At 35.6% G+C, this 17,337-nt stretch overlaps 1 protein-coding gene across 1 annotated transcript in view; it reads left to right on the top strand.

Moving 5' to 3' along the window:
* Positions 1–17,337, top strand: part of ARHGAP42 (Rho GTPase activating protein 42) — a 143,620-nt gene that overhangs the window by 17,802 nt on the left and 108,481 nt on the right. The window contains exon 2 of the mRNA XM_032679367.1: positions 17,235–17,330. Within this exon, the coding sequence (XP_032535258.1) occupies positions 17,235–17,330 (96 nt within the window). The remainder of the gene's footprint in view (positions 1–17,234; positions 17,331–17,337) is intronic.

Here is a 17,337-nt window from a genome sequence, read left to right as displayed (position 1 = left end):
ATCAATGATACCTAATAAATTTCCCCATCATGGCCTTTAGCTGTACCACTAGAAGGTGGTACCTTTTTTGAAGGTGTCAGAATCTTGCGCTATTGGATATTTACTAGCTCTGCTCTTCTGTTTGTTTTTTGGTTTTTTTTAATTGAAAATTCCGTAGCAAAAAGACTGATCCTAGAACATGAAGAAAACATATTCTGCAAAGGATGGAAATTTTTATCAAAGTTAAATTCAGCATAAATACAATTATGTTATAAAAATGCTCCGTAAGTTGTGCATACAGATTCCTTCAGTGCTGAGTGAAATGATCAAAGGAAATTTTTTTAAGGCCAGGTAATAGATAAATTTTCTGTCCATCACTTTTTAATTCAGACCATGTACTGTGTCTCCAATATCTCTGAGTTTGTTACAGCAATCTTCATGCTACGCATTATTTCCAGCTAATGTTACATCTATCATTCTGTTACTTTACACTTCTTATGGAAAGGAAAAAAACAGTATCTTTTATTTTTCAGGTTATCTTTTGTTACCTTGAGTGTTGCATAGCCTGCTGCATTTAATTTTAAAATAACCTGTGTCGGTGATAAGTTTGATCAGGAATAGTTCTACCAGGCCCTACTGCAGTCAGGCAGACGGCCATGATAAGGATATATTAGGTAACTACTGGTTTAGACTATTGCAGTAAATGTACTATTATTTTATTTTTCTTCCAATAATCATTTACACATATACTTGAAAGTTATCAGGGCTTCAACCTGTAAGTCTTTGTTCCAAGCCAAAACTCTCTCAAGCCTTTCTGCTTTGCCTGCCTGTGGAAAGATGATAAAAAGCAGGATATGGCTTTTAGGCACATCCAGAAACATGTTCTGTTTTTTCATTCAGTAAGACAAAAACCTGAATTTTAAAATAATTTTTTCAGGTATATTTTGAGAAGCTATATACCAACTAGTAAAGTTAGCAGCTGCATAATCTTTTAACTTCTTGCGTAATTCAGTTCAAGACCACTTCTTATTTTGAAAACTTCACTAAATTTTGCTGCTAAGGTTGAACTTTTGAGGGTTATTATTGGATTTTGTTTTGCTTTGAGGGAAGAAAAGTTTCATTTTTCGTATAAGAAACAGGAGGAGGAAGGAATGGCACCAAAAAAATAAAAAGGAAACTTCAGTGTGCTGAAAAACTGGCACTGTAAATCCTAGTTTTTGTTTGACTTAGTTGTTGTTCTATTTCTTAGTAACTGTGTATGTATCTTGGTGGTCTCCAGAATCAACAGGAAAATAATTCTCAATAAGACTGTTTATGTCAAACTTCATATTGGTTCTCTCATCCGTAGTATTTAAAATTACTGCTTCCTACACTGATTTCAAGAACAGTCTTTACCTATCTGTATCCAGTTGATAATTACTATTCCACAGTGATATTTTTTTATTTTCTCTTCTGGTCATTATGGAGATTGACAGCAGAACACACAAGATTAACTTAAATATTTAGCTTGAGGGTATGATATCAAAGTTAAGCTCTTTGACTGCTAAGTAATGAATGTGACCAGCTTGCACTGAGGTAGCTCCGATTATTATCAGTGTTCTGGGCTCTTGTCTGTCCAGAGTGGATCCCAGGAGTATTGTTTTCTATTGGAAGGTGCTTGTAAAAGGATTTAGCAAGCCTGTCTTTGTGAATAATTGGCTTGATAAGAGATTTTATGATACATTGTATGTTTAGGGAGCCAAAGGATCAGAGTCCTTAATAGCCGAGCTATTACAACAGTCAGCAGGAGTCATTATGATCTCTCTTGACAATGTGTAGATTGGGGGTCTTGAATTCAAAACCAATTAACAGAGTCGAATTGACTTCTTCGGAGAAACTATGTATTGCACTGCATGTTAGAGCCAAAGATATCTGTAAAACCATCTGCTTATTGGTTGCTGTAATATTAAATAAAAGAATTAAAAATAATAAACATCACACCCCTCCTCCTTCCCCACCCCCCTACCCCACCTATTTATTGCTATGTTTTTTTCCTCTTGCAGATGATATTTTAATGTGCTCTGTTTACTTATGTCAAGGAAGCTAACATGAATGTTTGGTGGTGGTGTTTTATTTGGCTATTTATGTAGTCTCTTGAGTAATTGAACAGACTGTTCATTGATTCATATTTATGTACATGTTCAACTGCAGATGAAAAAGGATACAGTCAAGAAACATGGGGCTCTGAGAGGGCCATCCATTGCAGTTAAAGCATTTTACATGCTCACAGAAGGAAAAAATACTGCATTTGGAAAGCAATGTCTAAAATCCAAACTACTGTGTTTGTGCTCTGTTTATTTGGTTCCTATTGCTCATTGTAAACAACAAATGTTTTCTAGACAAGCTGTAACTTTTTGCCCTACAGAGAATTCCAGTCACATTTTAAAAGGAATTGATGATTTCAGAATTGTGTCCAGTTGCAGAGCTTGTTTGGTTTTAAGCTTGCTAAGAATTCCCATGTTTTTTGCAAAGTATCATTTAATGGAAGTTTCCACTTGTATTAAATAGAGGCTAGAGAAGTCAACATGTTTAGTTCTGCTGGGCATTTGAAATGGAATCTACAACTCCATTACGCCGCTTGTCATTGAGAAAAGGGAGAGCAGGAAGCTGTGATGGAATGGAAATCCATGAAGCCAACAAATTGTGAGCCATGCAAAGCTGGTACTCTAAGTGCAACTTCTTACAGCATACTGGAGAGAAAATAATATTATGGTGATATCATGGACATTCTACAGTCAGTCTTTGGATAAAAATACAGTTTTAGGGTTAAACACCAAATTTTGCATTATGAATCCTTTAATATAAAGTAACTCATTCAGGCTCAAAGTGTTTCTATTTTTTATCTTCATTCTCCCAGTAAATTATTGACTCATTGACTCATTATTGACTTTTCCATCGTCTGTGGAAACAAGCTCAGTGGATATTTTCCAAAAGCTTAGTTATCAGATATTTTAGTGTTGTATCTTTGAAGAAGGATTTTTTCCCATTTCTCTTGGAGAAAACCTGTCTGGGCTTCCTCTACAACTCTTATGCAAACAAGGAAATTCTCTATTTCCTGTCTCTTCAATATTCCCCTGGACATTGATTCTGGAGATTGAGCTGTGATGAAGTTAGACTGAAATCTTAGTTGGAATTAATCTTAGTCGGAATTCATATGTTTTTAAAAAAGAGGAATGATATCCTGCAGCACCTGAAAACTGATGAAAACATTTTATATGCAAAAATCTTATATTAAAATTATTTAAATGTAAACTGTTCTGATTAAGAAACATCAGAGTTTAATTGTGACAACCTTAATAGTTCTGTCCTGGTGTTGTTTCAGTTTTCTTTTTTTCTGTTTTTGGGGTTTTTTTAAGGATACTTGAACTAAAGTTTAGCAAGTGACAGTTAAGCAAGCAGGCATGTTTGTGTGGGGAGTGTTTCTTGTTTTCCTGGAGGCTGACTTGGATAGAAAGCACAACTGCTGTAACTGGAGTAACTGGACATTCTGTAGGACCCACATTATATGGATCAAAATAATGTCGTGCTACTTTTTTTTTATTTTATTTTTAATGATGTTGGGATTTTCTTCTCTCCTTTTAATTTAAAACTGTTTTTTAAAATTATGCTTCCTTGGAAGAAAGAGGTTGCAGAAGTCTCCTTTTAGAAACGGGGAAGTGTGGGGAGCTGAATTGTTTGCAGCTCTGGTTATCATCTCCTGGTCTGATGGAATGGCATCTGCAATAATGTGCATCAAGTAGGGACCAACAAGGCCTAATCACCATTTTGGTATGTGTGGCTTTAGGCAGTCTTGCTTTCATCATCTCCATCTATTAAATAGGTGGATATGACATAGAAATGTACTTCTTTTTCTAGATTTGGCTTGCCTGAGGACTGAGAAAATTCTGTGTTTGTAACTAGACTTGGATGGTATACAGTGAGCAATAGTGGGAGAAGGAGAGAGCAATACTGCCCTCTGAGTTAAAAAACAAGCATGAATAAAAGTCTACATAGTGATTGCCCTTGTGCTAAGAACTAAGTTAGGAAAAGTTTTGAAGTAGGAGGGTGAAGATAATAAATGTGTGCAAGGAGTAAAGCTGTATAATAAATCTTCATTCAAGCTATTTGGGCTTAGTAGCCCAAATCAACTTTTTGTCAGCTATTTATTTAATAATGCAGTTATTTTTACTGTTAAAAGTTACGCTTACTTTACCTCATAGCACAAATCACTAAACAAGTCCTTGCTGGGAGAATTACAGCCTTATAATATAACTAAAGGCATAATGGTCTACCTTCTCCAGTTTTGGAGCAGTTGAAGATGATACAGCTTTCGTCTGCCCATCATTACTCATACACTAGAGAACATCACCCGTGGTTCAACCAGCAAGATAAAAAATTTTCATGATCCTTAATTTTGTAGTGTGAACTCAGCTCCTTCTCCTTTGTTTTTGTCTGTTGGTAAAATACATGACCCTTGATACGTGGCTAAAGAGGGCTTACCCCTGGTGTCATATCGGCTCATCCATGGGAGTGATAACCTCCTACTAGCACATGGTGGTGATCAGCTACCGGTGTCTTGAGACATTCAAGCTATTGCAAAATATTTGTGTCCAAATCTTCCTACAGAGAGCATAAACGAGTGTGTTGAGTCAGACATGAAGCTTATCTGGTGTTGCATCCTGTCTTTGGATATGAGTGAGTGCTTTGCTGTGTGTTGTGTTTTTCTCTCATGCACAGCACTGACTGCCTAGGATAGAGAATAACAGCAGGAAGAACCTAGTGATGCTTCCACTGCCTCCAGTGGTTTGAGGCTTGAAAATTTCCTGAGCAAGGGGTTAGTTATATCTTTAATAGCTCTCAGTGGATTTTTCTTCTGTGAACTTGCCTAGTCCTTTTTCAAACCCACGTAAATTTTTATATCCACAGCATCCGGTGGTAGGGAGATTCATTATTTAACTACATATTTTAAGAAAAAGCATCTTCTTTCTTTGTTTTGAGCTTGCTTCTTGCCATCCTTTCTGTACTGCTTGTGATTTTATAGAGCTCTTGTAGCTCTCCAGTTACCTTTTCAGGCTGATTACTGCATGTGCATTTCTTTAAACAAGGTATTCTTACCATTTTCTTACATCTACCTTTGCCTCACTTCCCTGCATCTTTGGTATCAAGGAGTAAGACAAAATCTGTATATAGTTTTTAAATTCAGGTTTCTCATGACTTGATGGAATTGCATTAATGATATTTCTGTTTCTTTATCCTCAATTTCATACAATTACTAGTATTTATTTTGTTTCCTGATGCTGCCTGAAAATGTACAGTAATAAAACAGCCTAGTTATTATTTATCTGGTTTAATGACAAGGTCTCATTTGTGAGCGATAATAGTTAGTTCAGAACTCATCACACATACCGTAATATAAACACTACTAGTACTAATGGATGGTAAGATTATTAATTAAAGGATATCACTCTGCCAGGAAGATAACAAGAGGATGCTGTCAAATGTTCCTAAATCTTTTTGTGACAGGAAAGTAGAACAAAATTCCAGGGAATTAAAAGTTGAAAAAAACCATTAGATGAAATGTATAGAAGCCTCATTCGTCCTTCTTAAAAGTTATTTGATGTACGAAAAACTAGACAGACATCAGCAAAAGGTCATTCAGGTTCCTTAGTGTTGTTTGAGAAATTAATTAAGTAAAAAAGTCCAACAAAATGAGTCTGATTCTTTTTTTTTTTTTTTAAATACAAAGAGTCTGCTCTTTGAAACAGTTTTTTAGATAGAGAGAAACGTCATGTGAGTACTGTTTTTCACAGGAGTTATTTCTTTCTCTCTCTGGTTGAATGCAATATATCTGGAAAGTAAGGTGCAAAAACTATTACATAACTAACTGTTCAGGAAATAGTCACATGCAAATTGGACTTAACTCCAAACTCTTTGGGAATGCTTCATTCCTGAGCTGTACAAATAGGAGGTCACCTGGTACAGTAGTTGTGCATTTCATTAGTTAATGAAGCATATTTCATTTGGCTGGTACTTTTCTCCCATTATTAGAATGCAGGTATTTTGGTTACAGATATTCGTGTTTAAGATACTGCAAGTGGTTTAATTTAAACCCTTAAAAATGTATCTTCAGGGCTTTTAAGTGCTTTCATGGCTCTCATCTCTGCATTTTCTGAATTCCTTTCATATTTTAAAGGTAGAAGAGGGTTTAAGTAGCATGTTAAGCTTGTTTGCTCTATGAGACTGATGTGTTTGCTATCCATTCTCTCTAAGTAGTGAGAAGTGGCTGTGTAGTGAACTGACTCTGTGGTAAACCAAATGCGAGTAAGTCCTTTAGGCCAAATTTGGTCAAGATAAGTAGTGACGTTTAACGTCACTGAACAAAATCCTGCTTGATTAGGGCTCTCAGTTCCGTCCTCCATGTCTAGAAGTGCATATCTGGTTCTCTAAACAAATGTTACTTACATCTGTTCATGTGTGTGTGTTAGAACTCTTACCGCCCACACTCCAACCCTGTTATGTGTAATACTGAAGTTCGTGTGACTGTGATATTAGTTGTCTGATCAAAGGAATCTAATCAAGTGTTGTATTCCTGAGCTCTAAGAGCCTGAAAGAATTTCATAGAGAGAGTGTTTCATTTCCTTTAAAGCAGAATGATAGTATTTTTTTCCCTTTTAAATGGGCTAAATATACACATTTTAATTTTTTTCCCTCTCCTCCTCCTTCTGGTCTTACAACACATTTTACTTTGTTGCCCAAGTGTAGAAAACTCTGCCAGGAAGAAGGGTGAGCAATGCTTCTGTTTCCCATGACCCTCAACTCTAATGTTGTTCCAAGAGCTCACTACTTACAAATGCCTTGATAACTGCTTTCATTCCTTTCATCCCTCCCCCGCCATCCAGCACAGGCCAATGTGACTGATCCTCTTTTGAGCAGCTCTTTTCACAGAATGGGGGAATCTACTTACAGTAAAAATCATGGCACATAAAGGCATTTGAAGATATATTGCAGAAATTTTTACAGCTGAAGATCTGCATGATAATTGCTGCAGTGATTTATTCTTGGTTTTCCTAGAAGCAGCTTCTTAAAGCTCCCTGTTCATACCATAAATAACCCTATTTCTTATTTTTTCCCCAATTTGGGGAGGGATGGTAGTGGGAAAATTGCATCTCATTCTACATGTACACCACACTGAACTAGCAGAACTGATCTTGTCCAAATTGTCAGAACTGTGTCTCCTTATGTATGTGTTGCAGCATAGACTTTAATTATATTGTGAAATTTTAATATCGTATATTGCTTTGTGTTTCTATAAATAGGCACATGCATTTTTTAAATTTCTCTGGGTACATTTTAGGATTAAGGACAGAGAAAAGTGTCTTTTAAAGTACTACTAAAAAATCATCTGATGTACCGATACGTTACGTTGCATTAGAAATCTGGGAATTCCCATGTTTTTTCTGGCAACTCCCTAGTTACCAGACAGGAAATCACTCTCTGCTTTTTCAACCTCTGGCAACATCTGCTCTTGGTTTCTCTGTCCTCTTTTTTGTGGTGCTTCTCTGCCTGCTCACTGTCACTGGGATGTGCCAGGAGGAGTGAGAAATGAGGCAACAAGCCTGATAAACCATCTTTCATTGAAAGAGTCTGGGGGGGGAAGATTGAACTGTGGATCCAGCTCCCTGGAAAAGGCTGACGCTGTTCTGGGAAACAAACATCCATGGGGTGGGGGAAGAATGTGGAACATCATGAAAGAGCATTTAAAATCCCCAGAAGGAGCAAGAGAAAGTATGTTGAGGGTCAAAGCAAGTTTGCAGTGAAGAAAGTTTAGGAACCTAGGCTTGATAATGGAGTGGTAGAAAAATATGCAGAAGTTAAAAGTAAAATGATATAGAAGAAGATATGAAAAGCTAACAAAAAAAAATAAAAAGGAAGGTGTAGAGGGAAAAGTTAACATTCTAGCTTTTTCCAATACTTTAGGATTTCTGTATAATCTTACACTAAGGCTGTTGCTTCAAGTTGTTGGTAATTCAAATGACTATTGGAACCAAACCTGTAATTAATTGTATGTAAAAAAGGGAGAGAATCTGGCATGGGCACAGTGTTTGATGTTGGCCAAACAGTTCTACACTACTGTGTGTTGTTGAATTGGATACCTTGGTGTGCTATTTACATTAGCAATACAGACATCTGAAAGAGATTGTACACTTACATCTGAGATTTTAGAGCAGTCTTGAGTTACATCATCTTGAGATTGCACAAGGCTCTTGCCAGTATTAATGTTAATATGCTTTTGTAGTGTGAGAATTAGTGTATGATGACTGCGTGACCAAAAGTTTCATCATGTGGCTCAGCTATAAGATCTTGCATGCCACCATGACCCAGACTCCTCTGGTGTACGTGGTAAGTTGGGGAGCAGCAAATTGCATCCCTCTGGAGAGTGTATGAAAATATATTGAAAAGGCAGTAGGCTTGTGGAAAGGGTGACATAGAACCCTCAACTGAAGCAAGCAACTTGAATGTCAGATGTATCCTTAAATAAGGAAGATGGAAAAGGAGTGATTATTTACTTTATGTCATACCAGATACAGTTTTAGCTTCCTCTTGAGTGTGTTTCATATGCCTTACTGAGTGGTGAAAAAGTTAGGCTAAAGAGTTGAGATAGTCCTGATAGAGAACTATGGAATAGTTTTATCAACAGACAGGGAAAATACTGAAAGAGTGCAGATGAGTTAGTGCTGATATTCAATTATTTGAGAATGAGAAAAAAAGCAGGGAAATATGCTTTTTTTCAAATATTTATTTTTCTCTAAGACAGAAAAAATGTTGGAATATTCCAGTTTTAGAAATATTGGAATCCTTACATTGGATCTTGGCCAAAAAACTTACAGGATGAAAATAAGCATATCTGCAAAACTGTCATTGTATAGAAACTTTTTGGTTGAATGTAATTTATAAAAATATAATATACTAGAAATAGTACTAAGTTATACCCTACAGCCAATCTTTACAATTTCAGAAGTAAAATGAACCCAAATGCTTTCTAAAAATTTTAACAGTATTTGTGGAACAATATTGTAAAAAATTGCAGTGGTAGCAAAGCAAAATTTTCTGTTCTGTTTTTAACCATATGATTAGTCACTTGTAAAGTGTAATTCTGTGAATATGGTTTGATGATTGGAAGGCTTAGGCTGTGGTAATTCCCTGCATAGTCAGTTTGTCTTCCAGTCAAATGCAGCAGTATTGTTAAACAGTGTTATAAACTAAAATAATGAATTTTGTAACAATGAGATAATGAGAAATAAAATACAAGAATGTGGGAGTATTGAAACAAAATAAAGTTACATCAATCAATATGGTAAAGAACTATGAAGTATATATATGCCTTAACTTTAGAGAAGCAGATCTGTCATCCTCATTGGTGGTTATACATTTTTAGTTGCATTTTCATTCTTTCATGTATTTATAATTATGCAAAGCCAAAACAAGTTAGTTCTTTTATACACTTTACAGCTTTTGCATACTAAACTTAAGTTCACTTCTTTCTGTTTTCCTGATTATGTGAATAAGGTTATCTACAGATGAAGTGAGTGGAGTTAAGGAGAGGAATATTGAAGAGAGGGATGGAATATTGCCAACATTGTCTTTTGTATGTATATTATTTGATTCAACAGTTATGTTTCAGGGAAGTTTTAGTATGTTTTTATCAAGTAAGCCTGCAAATGTGGCATAAAAATCCCCTTTTCATTAAATGTCAGTGTTCTGTTCTTGGAGTGTCTTCAAGACTGTGTTGGATTTAGTTCTTAACCGTAGAGAAATACTAAGAATATCCAAAGTACTGCACAAGTTTCTAACATGAGGAACTTGTGACTTAAAAATGTTGGTAAGAATAGCTATGAAGTTTATAGAACATACAGACTTTTCAATAGCTCTTGCATCATAGTGTTAAGAAAGTGGGGATTTTGCTGCATTTGATCAAGGGGATTTCTCAGTGCCTACTAGAATGGGAAAGTAAATTGTGCATTTTTCTCATGGAAATATTCATGGCTAAGAGAACGACACTGAAGAATTTCACACTGCTATAGTGCCTTATGTAACCCCACAGGAATGCAGCAATGCATGGGCTACATGTTGACATATTCTCCTGATGTCCTTTCCCTGGAGATTGTGAGAAGAAATTAGCTTCCCTGAAATTAAGAGCAAAACATAGAGCCTAGGGTGAAAAAGTAATGTGAGATTGTAGGGATAGGGAGTTGTTTATTTTAGTTGCTGATTTTTGTTCCATGAATAGCAAGTTGGCAAAGACTATATACACTGATGAAGCTGGCAAATAAAGGGGATAAAGAGTTCATTGAGAGCAATAATGAAAGACTGTGTCAGTACAGAGCAATGGCCCTAAAGCTGCAAAATGTTTGGCACTGGGCACTGGATTCTGTATTCCCTTGTGGTCTTTTCTTGTGGCTTCTTTAGAAGGTATTACGGCAAGTGGCCAGCATTCGCTCCGTCAGCCCTTGCACATAGTCTCTACTCTGTGCCAGCCTGCCCTGCATTTTACCAAATTAAATTATTCTGCAATTCTTTTGATAAAATGTGATTACTCATAACAGGGGAGTTCTTTCTTTTTCTTTTTCTTTTTCTTTTTTTTTTTTTTTTGTCATCCTTTATTTTCTTATGACAATCAGAAAAGTTAACTTGATCCACAAGTTAACTCAACCGAGAAGTAAAGGTAACAAGTGTGTGTAAATGATTTCGTCAAGTAGACTTCTAAAAATACAAGAGCCATGGAAAATATTCCATGCAAAAGAAGGACTCTAGTATTGAAAGTCATGAAACCGAAAATGTCAGAAGCTGTATCAACTGATTTTACAGATCTTTTGTTAGTGTTTAAAAGGCGTGTTAACGTACATTTTAAATTGCTCTCTAGCTATAGGTGATCTGGATATGTGTTATGGTGGTGATGTTTTATTGAGTTGGGATTACCTGTTCTGGCAGCCAAACCCAGAATTCTTTTCATGTACAGTGGAAGGAATTAATTTCATTACTGACATGTGCCAACATTCCCATGCTCAGGGTTGTTACTGGGCTAATTTTTAAGACCTTTTCAGGTCCTCTTATTTGTGCTGACCTGCTACCATATATGTTATGAAATAGAAAGATTATCTGTATATGACAATTACTTAAATCCATTGATCTTCATTTATTTTTTGTTTTAAATTAGTAGTGAGTGATGAACAGCAGAAAGACAAAAACTGTGAAGAAAATGCATTTTTGTGCTGTTTTCTGAATTAAGAAATATGAAGCTGGGATTTTTAATGAGAAAGCCCTTAAGCCAGGAAGAAATTTGAAGTATAGTAGTGATGTATGCTATCTTGTATGATCACTGCTTTTAACTGCTTAATCATTCATACTGCCTAAATGTAATTGTACTGCCAGCTGCTGTGTTTACTGTCTATGATGTGGAAAAAAGATGTCCCACTGTGACATGTTCTACTTGCAATCGAATTGACTGTAGCAAACACAGAAGCTGTTGAAGTTCAGTGCTTCTCAGTGGGGTGTTCTTGTTTCTCCAGCTTATTTCTGGCTGTTGATATAGCTCGCATCCTTGAAACTCGTTCTCTCATAACATAACAAAGCCAAGGAAGTTCCCTGTTCATCTTCACTATAAAGAAGCATGTCACGAACTATTTAAGGAGTCATGTATCACACAAGTATTTTTCTGAATAAATAGTGTTTTACAGATTTGTATTTATAATACTGAAAGCCCTTTTTTCACTTATATGAATTTTTAAACACTTCCTTCTGTCATTAGTGTGGTAAGAATGCTGCAAATCATGCTCATAGCTGCTGTGTCACAGTAATAATGTCTCTGATATAAAACTGCTTTTTTCAAGTGTTTAGATAACTTAGCCAGAGAAATTTTTATAGCATGAGAGTTGCTTATGAAATAAATCAAGAAAATAAATTTATTTGTAAACAATTAAAAAAAATAACACAATGATAACTCGTTTTCAGGTACTGAGGCATAGAAGTCAGTGAACTAAATAAATTATTTTCTGCATAGCAGCATGCTGTTTTATCAAGTACTCTGAAATATCATTCGGTTTCTGCTGTGTTTTATTCATGTGTTATGGTGCCTTAATGCTCCGTTTTGTTGAGTAGCTTGGGTTTTAATAAACTTAAATGTCAATGCATTACCAAATGCAATAGCTCATCAAGCATGGCACCACAATGTGTCTAATCATATCTAGTAGTGGAATCATACTCCTCAAAGGTTTGGAACACCAAAGATGACCATACATGGTCTTCTTTCCAAGTCTTCAACTGCTCTGAAATTCAGATGACTGGAGAATTGTCTGTAATATCCTGTCAACTTAACCATCACCCCTTTGTTTCTGCTGTCTTTGAAGCCATGTGATAATAACTAGCTTTATGTCAGATCGACAGATATGTTGCTGTTACTATATTAACCAGAGCATCTGTTGTTTGAAGTCCCATTTACTGCATTCCAGCTGGCGCTCAGAAGTTCACTTAGGCATGTTTAATTTTCTCGCTAGGTTTCAACTGCTGTTTTTCTTTATTAACCCAGGGAATGATACCAAGCTTTTCCAGGATGATTGACATCAGTCGGGAAGAATGTTGGTTATTGGAACTGCATTTGCTAATGAAGTCATCTTTGTAAGCAAACAAGTGGAAAGACTTTGATGTATTTGCTGGGGACAGTTTCTTTCAGGCTGCTGCTAGGGAGGGGATATGGGTCCTTAGCAAGTGCGTAAAATTTCTTCTTTTGTAGATTGATTGATCCCTATCCAAAGCTTGGGCTTTCTTCTGTTCTTCCAGACACTAGACTGGCAAAACCACACACATGACATCCTCCCCAGCCCAATAAAAAATTGATTGCGCTTACCAACTTGTAGAAATCTTGTCAAATGTCCTTATCTGTAGGACTTGATTCTTGTTGTGATATGCTGTGCCAAAACATACACTCAGTTTTTCATCTTTCAGGTAACAGCATCCGTCGTTTCATCACATTGTTGAAATGCATTGTTCTCTCCTCCTCCTCCTCAAGGCTCTATATAAGACATTATTTTATTATGTTTTTAATGAATCTAGGACAAGAAAGTTGAACAGTTCTAGTAATACAAAGGGTCTGGATCATAGTTTTATCACCCAATATCCATCTGTAAGGTCCTATCTGATGCTTAAAATAAGATAATATGTTACAATTCAAATTACATGCTAATTTTTGGCAATTTCAAACAAAGGAAATCGTAAAAAACCCTGACTTCTAGAGTAATTCAGAGAGTTTTTTCCATTTTTTTTAATTCAATAAATATGTTAAGCAGATTGATCAAAAGTATAAAACTTTGGGAAGAAGTACAGTACAGTAGTGCATTTCCTGATTCCTTGGTGGCTTTCTAGAATGGGTGATGACTTTGATTTGATTCTTTCATTAGCACTATGATACTGATGGTTGATATCATATGTATCCATATTTAATACTGGTGTTATATTACTTCGTTATTGTTAAGCTGCAATTACCCTTTTATGGTTTCCCACCACATTGTAGTATGCTTCTTTAGTACTTTCTCTGTCAGAGTTGTCTTACTACAGCCCTTACTAAAACAGGCAACTCTGTCTCAGTTATCTCCTTCCACTGGCTGTAAGTAGTGTGTAGATGGCTACTCTTGAGCATATGCCTCACTGCAAAACTGAACTGAATCCTTCTTTGGAATCAGGAAAAACTGAACAAAAGGTAGAAGTGACTACTCTCAGAAAACACACACTAACAGAATTGCTGGTTAGCAGTTCACCCCTCTGGCAAATAAGGGATATCAGAGTGCGTTTTCGTTCCTTTGCTAGTACTCAGAGATATTACATTATTTGAGTGCCTGCAGAAGAGCAGGATCAACAACGTTTATGGTATCTTTGAGACTTTTGAGCAGCCATCCTTCCCTGTATGTTAGAGTTGTACTGCTAGTCAATAACGCTTGTGAGGTTTTTATAGTAACTTAGAAGATCAGTTGTCTCTGCTTGAAAGAAAATTTCTGTCACAGGCTAAGTGAAATATCCTAGTTCACATAGATTCAATGGAAAGAGGGACATGACTTCACAATCATCATGCTGAGTAAGAGTAACACTTATAGTGTCACACAGCTTGCAGATGCTAAAAAGGTGATTTGTTTGGAGTGATGATTTACCTTTCTTAGTCTGGAGGCAGCAGCAGCATGTATTCACAGGACTCTTGGTGACATTAAGACTTTAGGATATACAGTGATAAGTGACATCTTGTGGAGCTGGGTGAAGTCTCTGCTCCATTTCCCTGATTTTGTCCATCATTTGCCTCTTCTTGATTGGAGACAGAGTTGCTCTTAAATCTGTTTTAATTCAGTTTTGGATCTTCATATCTCTTAAAGGAGATCTGCTTATTGCACAACTGATCCTTCCTGTGACTAGGTGACTTTTGTAATCATTTAAAGTGATAATGTTCCTAAGAAAGAAAGTGATAAATATAACCAATTGCACCTCTTGGTCCAGTGTTGGTGGTTCAACTGCAATGTTGAACTTTGAGGTCTTGCACAGTAATTCTTATTCTAGTCTCTAGGAAGCTGTCTAAGATGAAATTTTCTGTATAATACTATTTTTTAGGCTCTCAGGTTAAATTAACTTTTTACAGTACATGTAAATTAGTGTCACAGGAAACATCTGATCTTGGAACTTCATTTTATTCTTTGCTACATTGAACAGTTTTAATCTCATTATGGTATTTTATAATCCTTTCAAGTTATTAGGATAGGTCTCAAATAGAGAGAGACATCTCCAAATGGTATCATTCTGAATGATTTTATCAAGTTATCTAATGAGCTCTGTAATTATTTACTACATTCTTCATACCCACAATTTCTGAGGTAGGTTAAATTTGCCTCCTTCAGGTCCAAAATATATGAGCACTGTCTGATTTGCTGGCACACTGAAAGGAAGATTGACATCATGAATCACTAAACCAGGATATAAAGTGGATACTCCACCTTGGATATTTTAATAATTTGTTTTCCTTTCCCTTGACATTTGTTCCACTAAACCCTGCACATGTGGAAGAGTGATAGGGGAGAGTCCATGCCTCCCTCATTTCCTTTCACGTTCACAGAGATGCTGTTTATTGTGGGCAGTCCATGAGATTGTCCAGAGGAAATAAATCTGCATTCCTATTAGTGATAGTTAATTTTTACATTTCAGTGCACTTACAATACAGAATCTTTTTAATTGAGTCACCTTAAGACCATGTAATTCCTTTTGGCATCAGTTGGTATACAGCAATTCTGTACAAGGGTTTAGGACTCATTGTAGTAATCTGGTGAAATAGCCAACAATAAAACTGTTTCTTCCCTTTAAATTTAAAACTTCCTACTGTGAACAAATTCAAGTTTAGAGCTTTCTAACAGCTATAGAACAATTATTCACTTAGTTATCAAAGATACTGTATTTGCATAAAATGCAATGCTTCAGCTTATAAAGATTATTTTGTTTTCATCTCTACAAGAGTAGGAAACACTGTGTTTAGCATCTAATCTTTTAATACATTTAATAATATAACCTTCAGTACAGCACAGTAGGAAATATTCAGTAAGGATGCAGTAAGGGTGCGTTCTTTTCTGTTTTCCACGCAATTTATCAAAAAGATACAAAATTTGTTTACCAATTCTTTACACCCCAGTAATTTACCAGATAAACATATTGGATTCCTTACTAATACAATACAAAAATGTGTTCATGTCTGTATTGTCTAAAGACCAATGATTCTCTTGTTGGACTAATATACTCTATAACTGCATGTAAAAATACAAAAGGAACAGGGCACTGAATAAATACTGGGTGATGGCAAAATCCTGGTAGGGATTCTGTTACTTGATAGTTGTTGCCTTTAAAAAAGAGATCAGTTGTCTTATTGTGTGGATCTGTATTTGGAGGTGATTGAAAGATTTTTCAACCCTTATTTCATTTAGGATATTGGAATGATTCTTACTGTTGGAGATTGTTCAAATTTAAAGGATGTTTTGTGGTTGTATGTGTGTGGTTGTGTTTGCTAGGTTTTATTCCTGCCTGGAAATAGGTTACCCCTCTAATTTTATGTCCAGCATTGAGTAAATGAATATTTATGACTTTACAATAACAGAGAGTTAAAGAAATCACAGAATCACAAAACAACTGAGCTTGGAAGGGACTTATGGAGGTCGTCTGGTCCAGCCCCCCTGCTCAAACAGGGCTAGTTGGCCAGGACCATGTCCAAATGGCTTTTGAACATCCCCAAGAATGGAGACAGATATGGAATGCTTTTGAAACAGAATTTACAAACTGACTTTTGTTCACAACTTATCCTTACCATAAATTTTACTTATATTTAGCAGATATCAGAATCTTAATTGTCAATTTTCCTAGCATCAAAATAGATACCACAGATACAACCTCTAGGGCGTAGAAAGTTTTTACTGGTTTTCTGGGTTCATCTGGACTGGTGGTGTTTTTAGTCTTGACCAAGTTCTTTCATTATCACATTCATCTCTACATTTGCTATTAGCATAGCTAAAAAAAAAAAAGGACAGAACAGATTTTTGTGGTTACATTGATATTCTTTATTTAGGTTTGTTGTGTACAATTACAATGAAATTTTATGCTATAAAGTTTAGATTGCTTTGTGTAATTCAGCAAAAATAGTGCTCATAATCCATGAACAACCTAGTTGGTTGTCAAGCACTTGTGGTTTATTTTTTTCTCTTCAATTTCATTTTACAAAGCTTTTACACTAAACGTTGTACAGTGTTGTGTGTCAGAATAATTAGAATGTAATTATTCTGATAATGTTAATGAAAAAAACTGTCATAAGCTTTATTTTAATCTGCAAACTATTTTAAACAGTGGTCTACTTACATATGCAATTTATCACTACATATTGATTTCTTATACCAATTTCTTATTTTTCAAGAAGTGCTATTATTCTTCAGTTGCCAACATAATAGGTGTTTTAATGTTTGAAATGTGGCATCAGAATGTTTCAGAGGTGTCTGGGATATCTCAGGTACTTTGATTTTGAAGTGGTGATGGTTACTGTCCAAAAAAGATACTGGATTGAAACTTGGTAAACAGAAAAAGTACTTAATGAAGAAATGCATGAAACCTTGCTCCAGTGAAGCTGTAGTGGAGTAATTCTGATTTTCTGTTTTTCTTTTTTTTTTCTTGAATTCTAGATTTATCCATAGCAGTGCAAAAATTTTCACAGTCTTTACAAGATTTTCAGTTTGAGTGTATTGGAGATGCTGAAACGGATGATGAAATTAATATTGGTAAGTA

This window comes from Chiroxiphia lanceolata, chromosome 2, assembly GCF_009829145.1.
Source record: "Chiroxiphia lanceolata isolate bChiLan1 chromosome 2, bChiLan1.pri, whole genome shotgun sequence".
Taxonomy (NCBI): Eukaryota; Metazoa; Chordata; class Aves; order Passeriformes; family Pipridae; genus Chiroxiphia; species Chiroxiphia lanceolata.
Note: the sequence above shows the minus strand (reverse complement) of the source record. Positions and strands in the feature narration are given on the sequence as shown.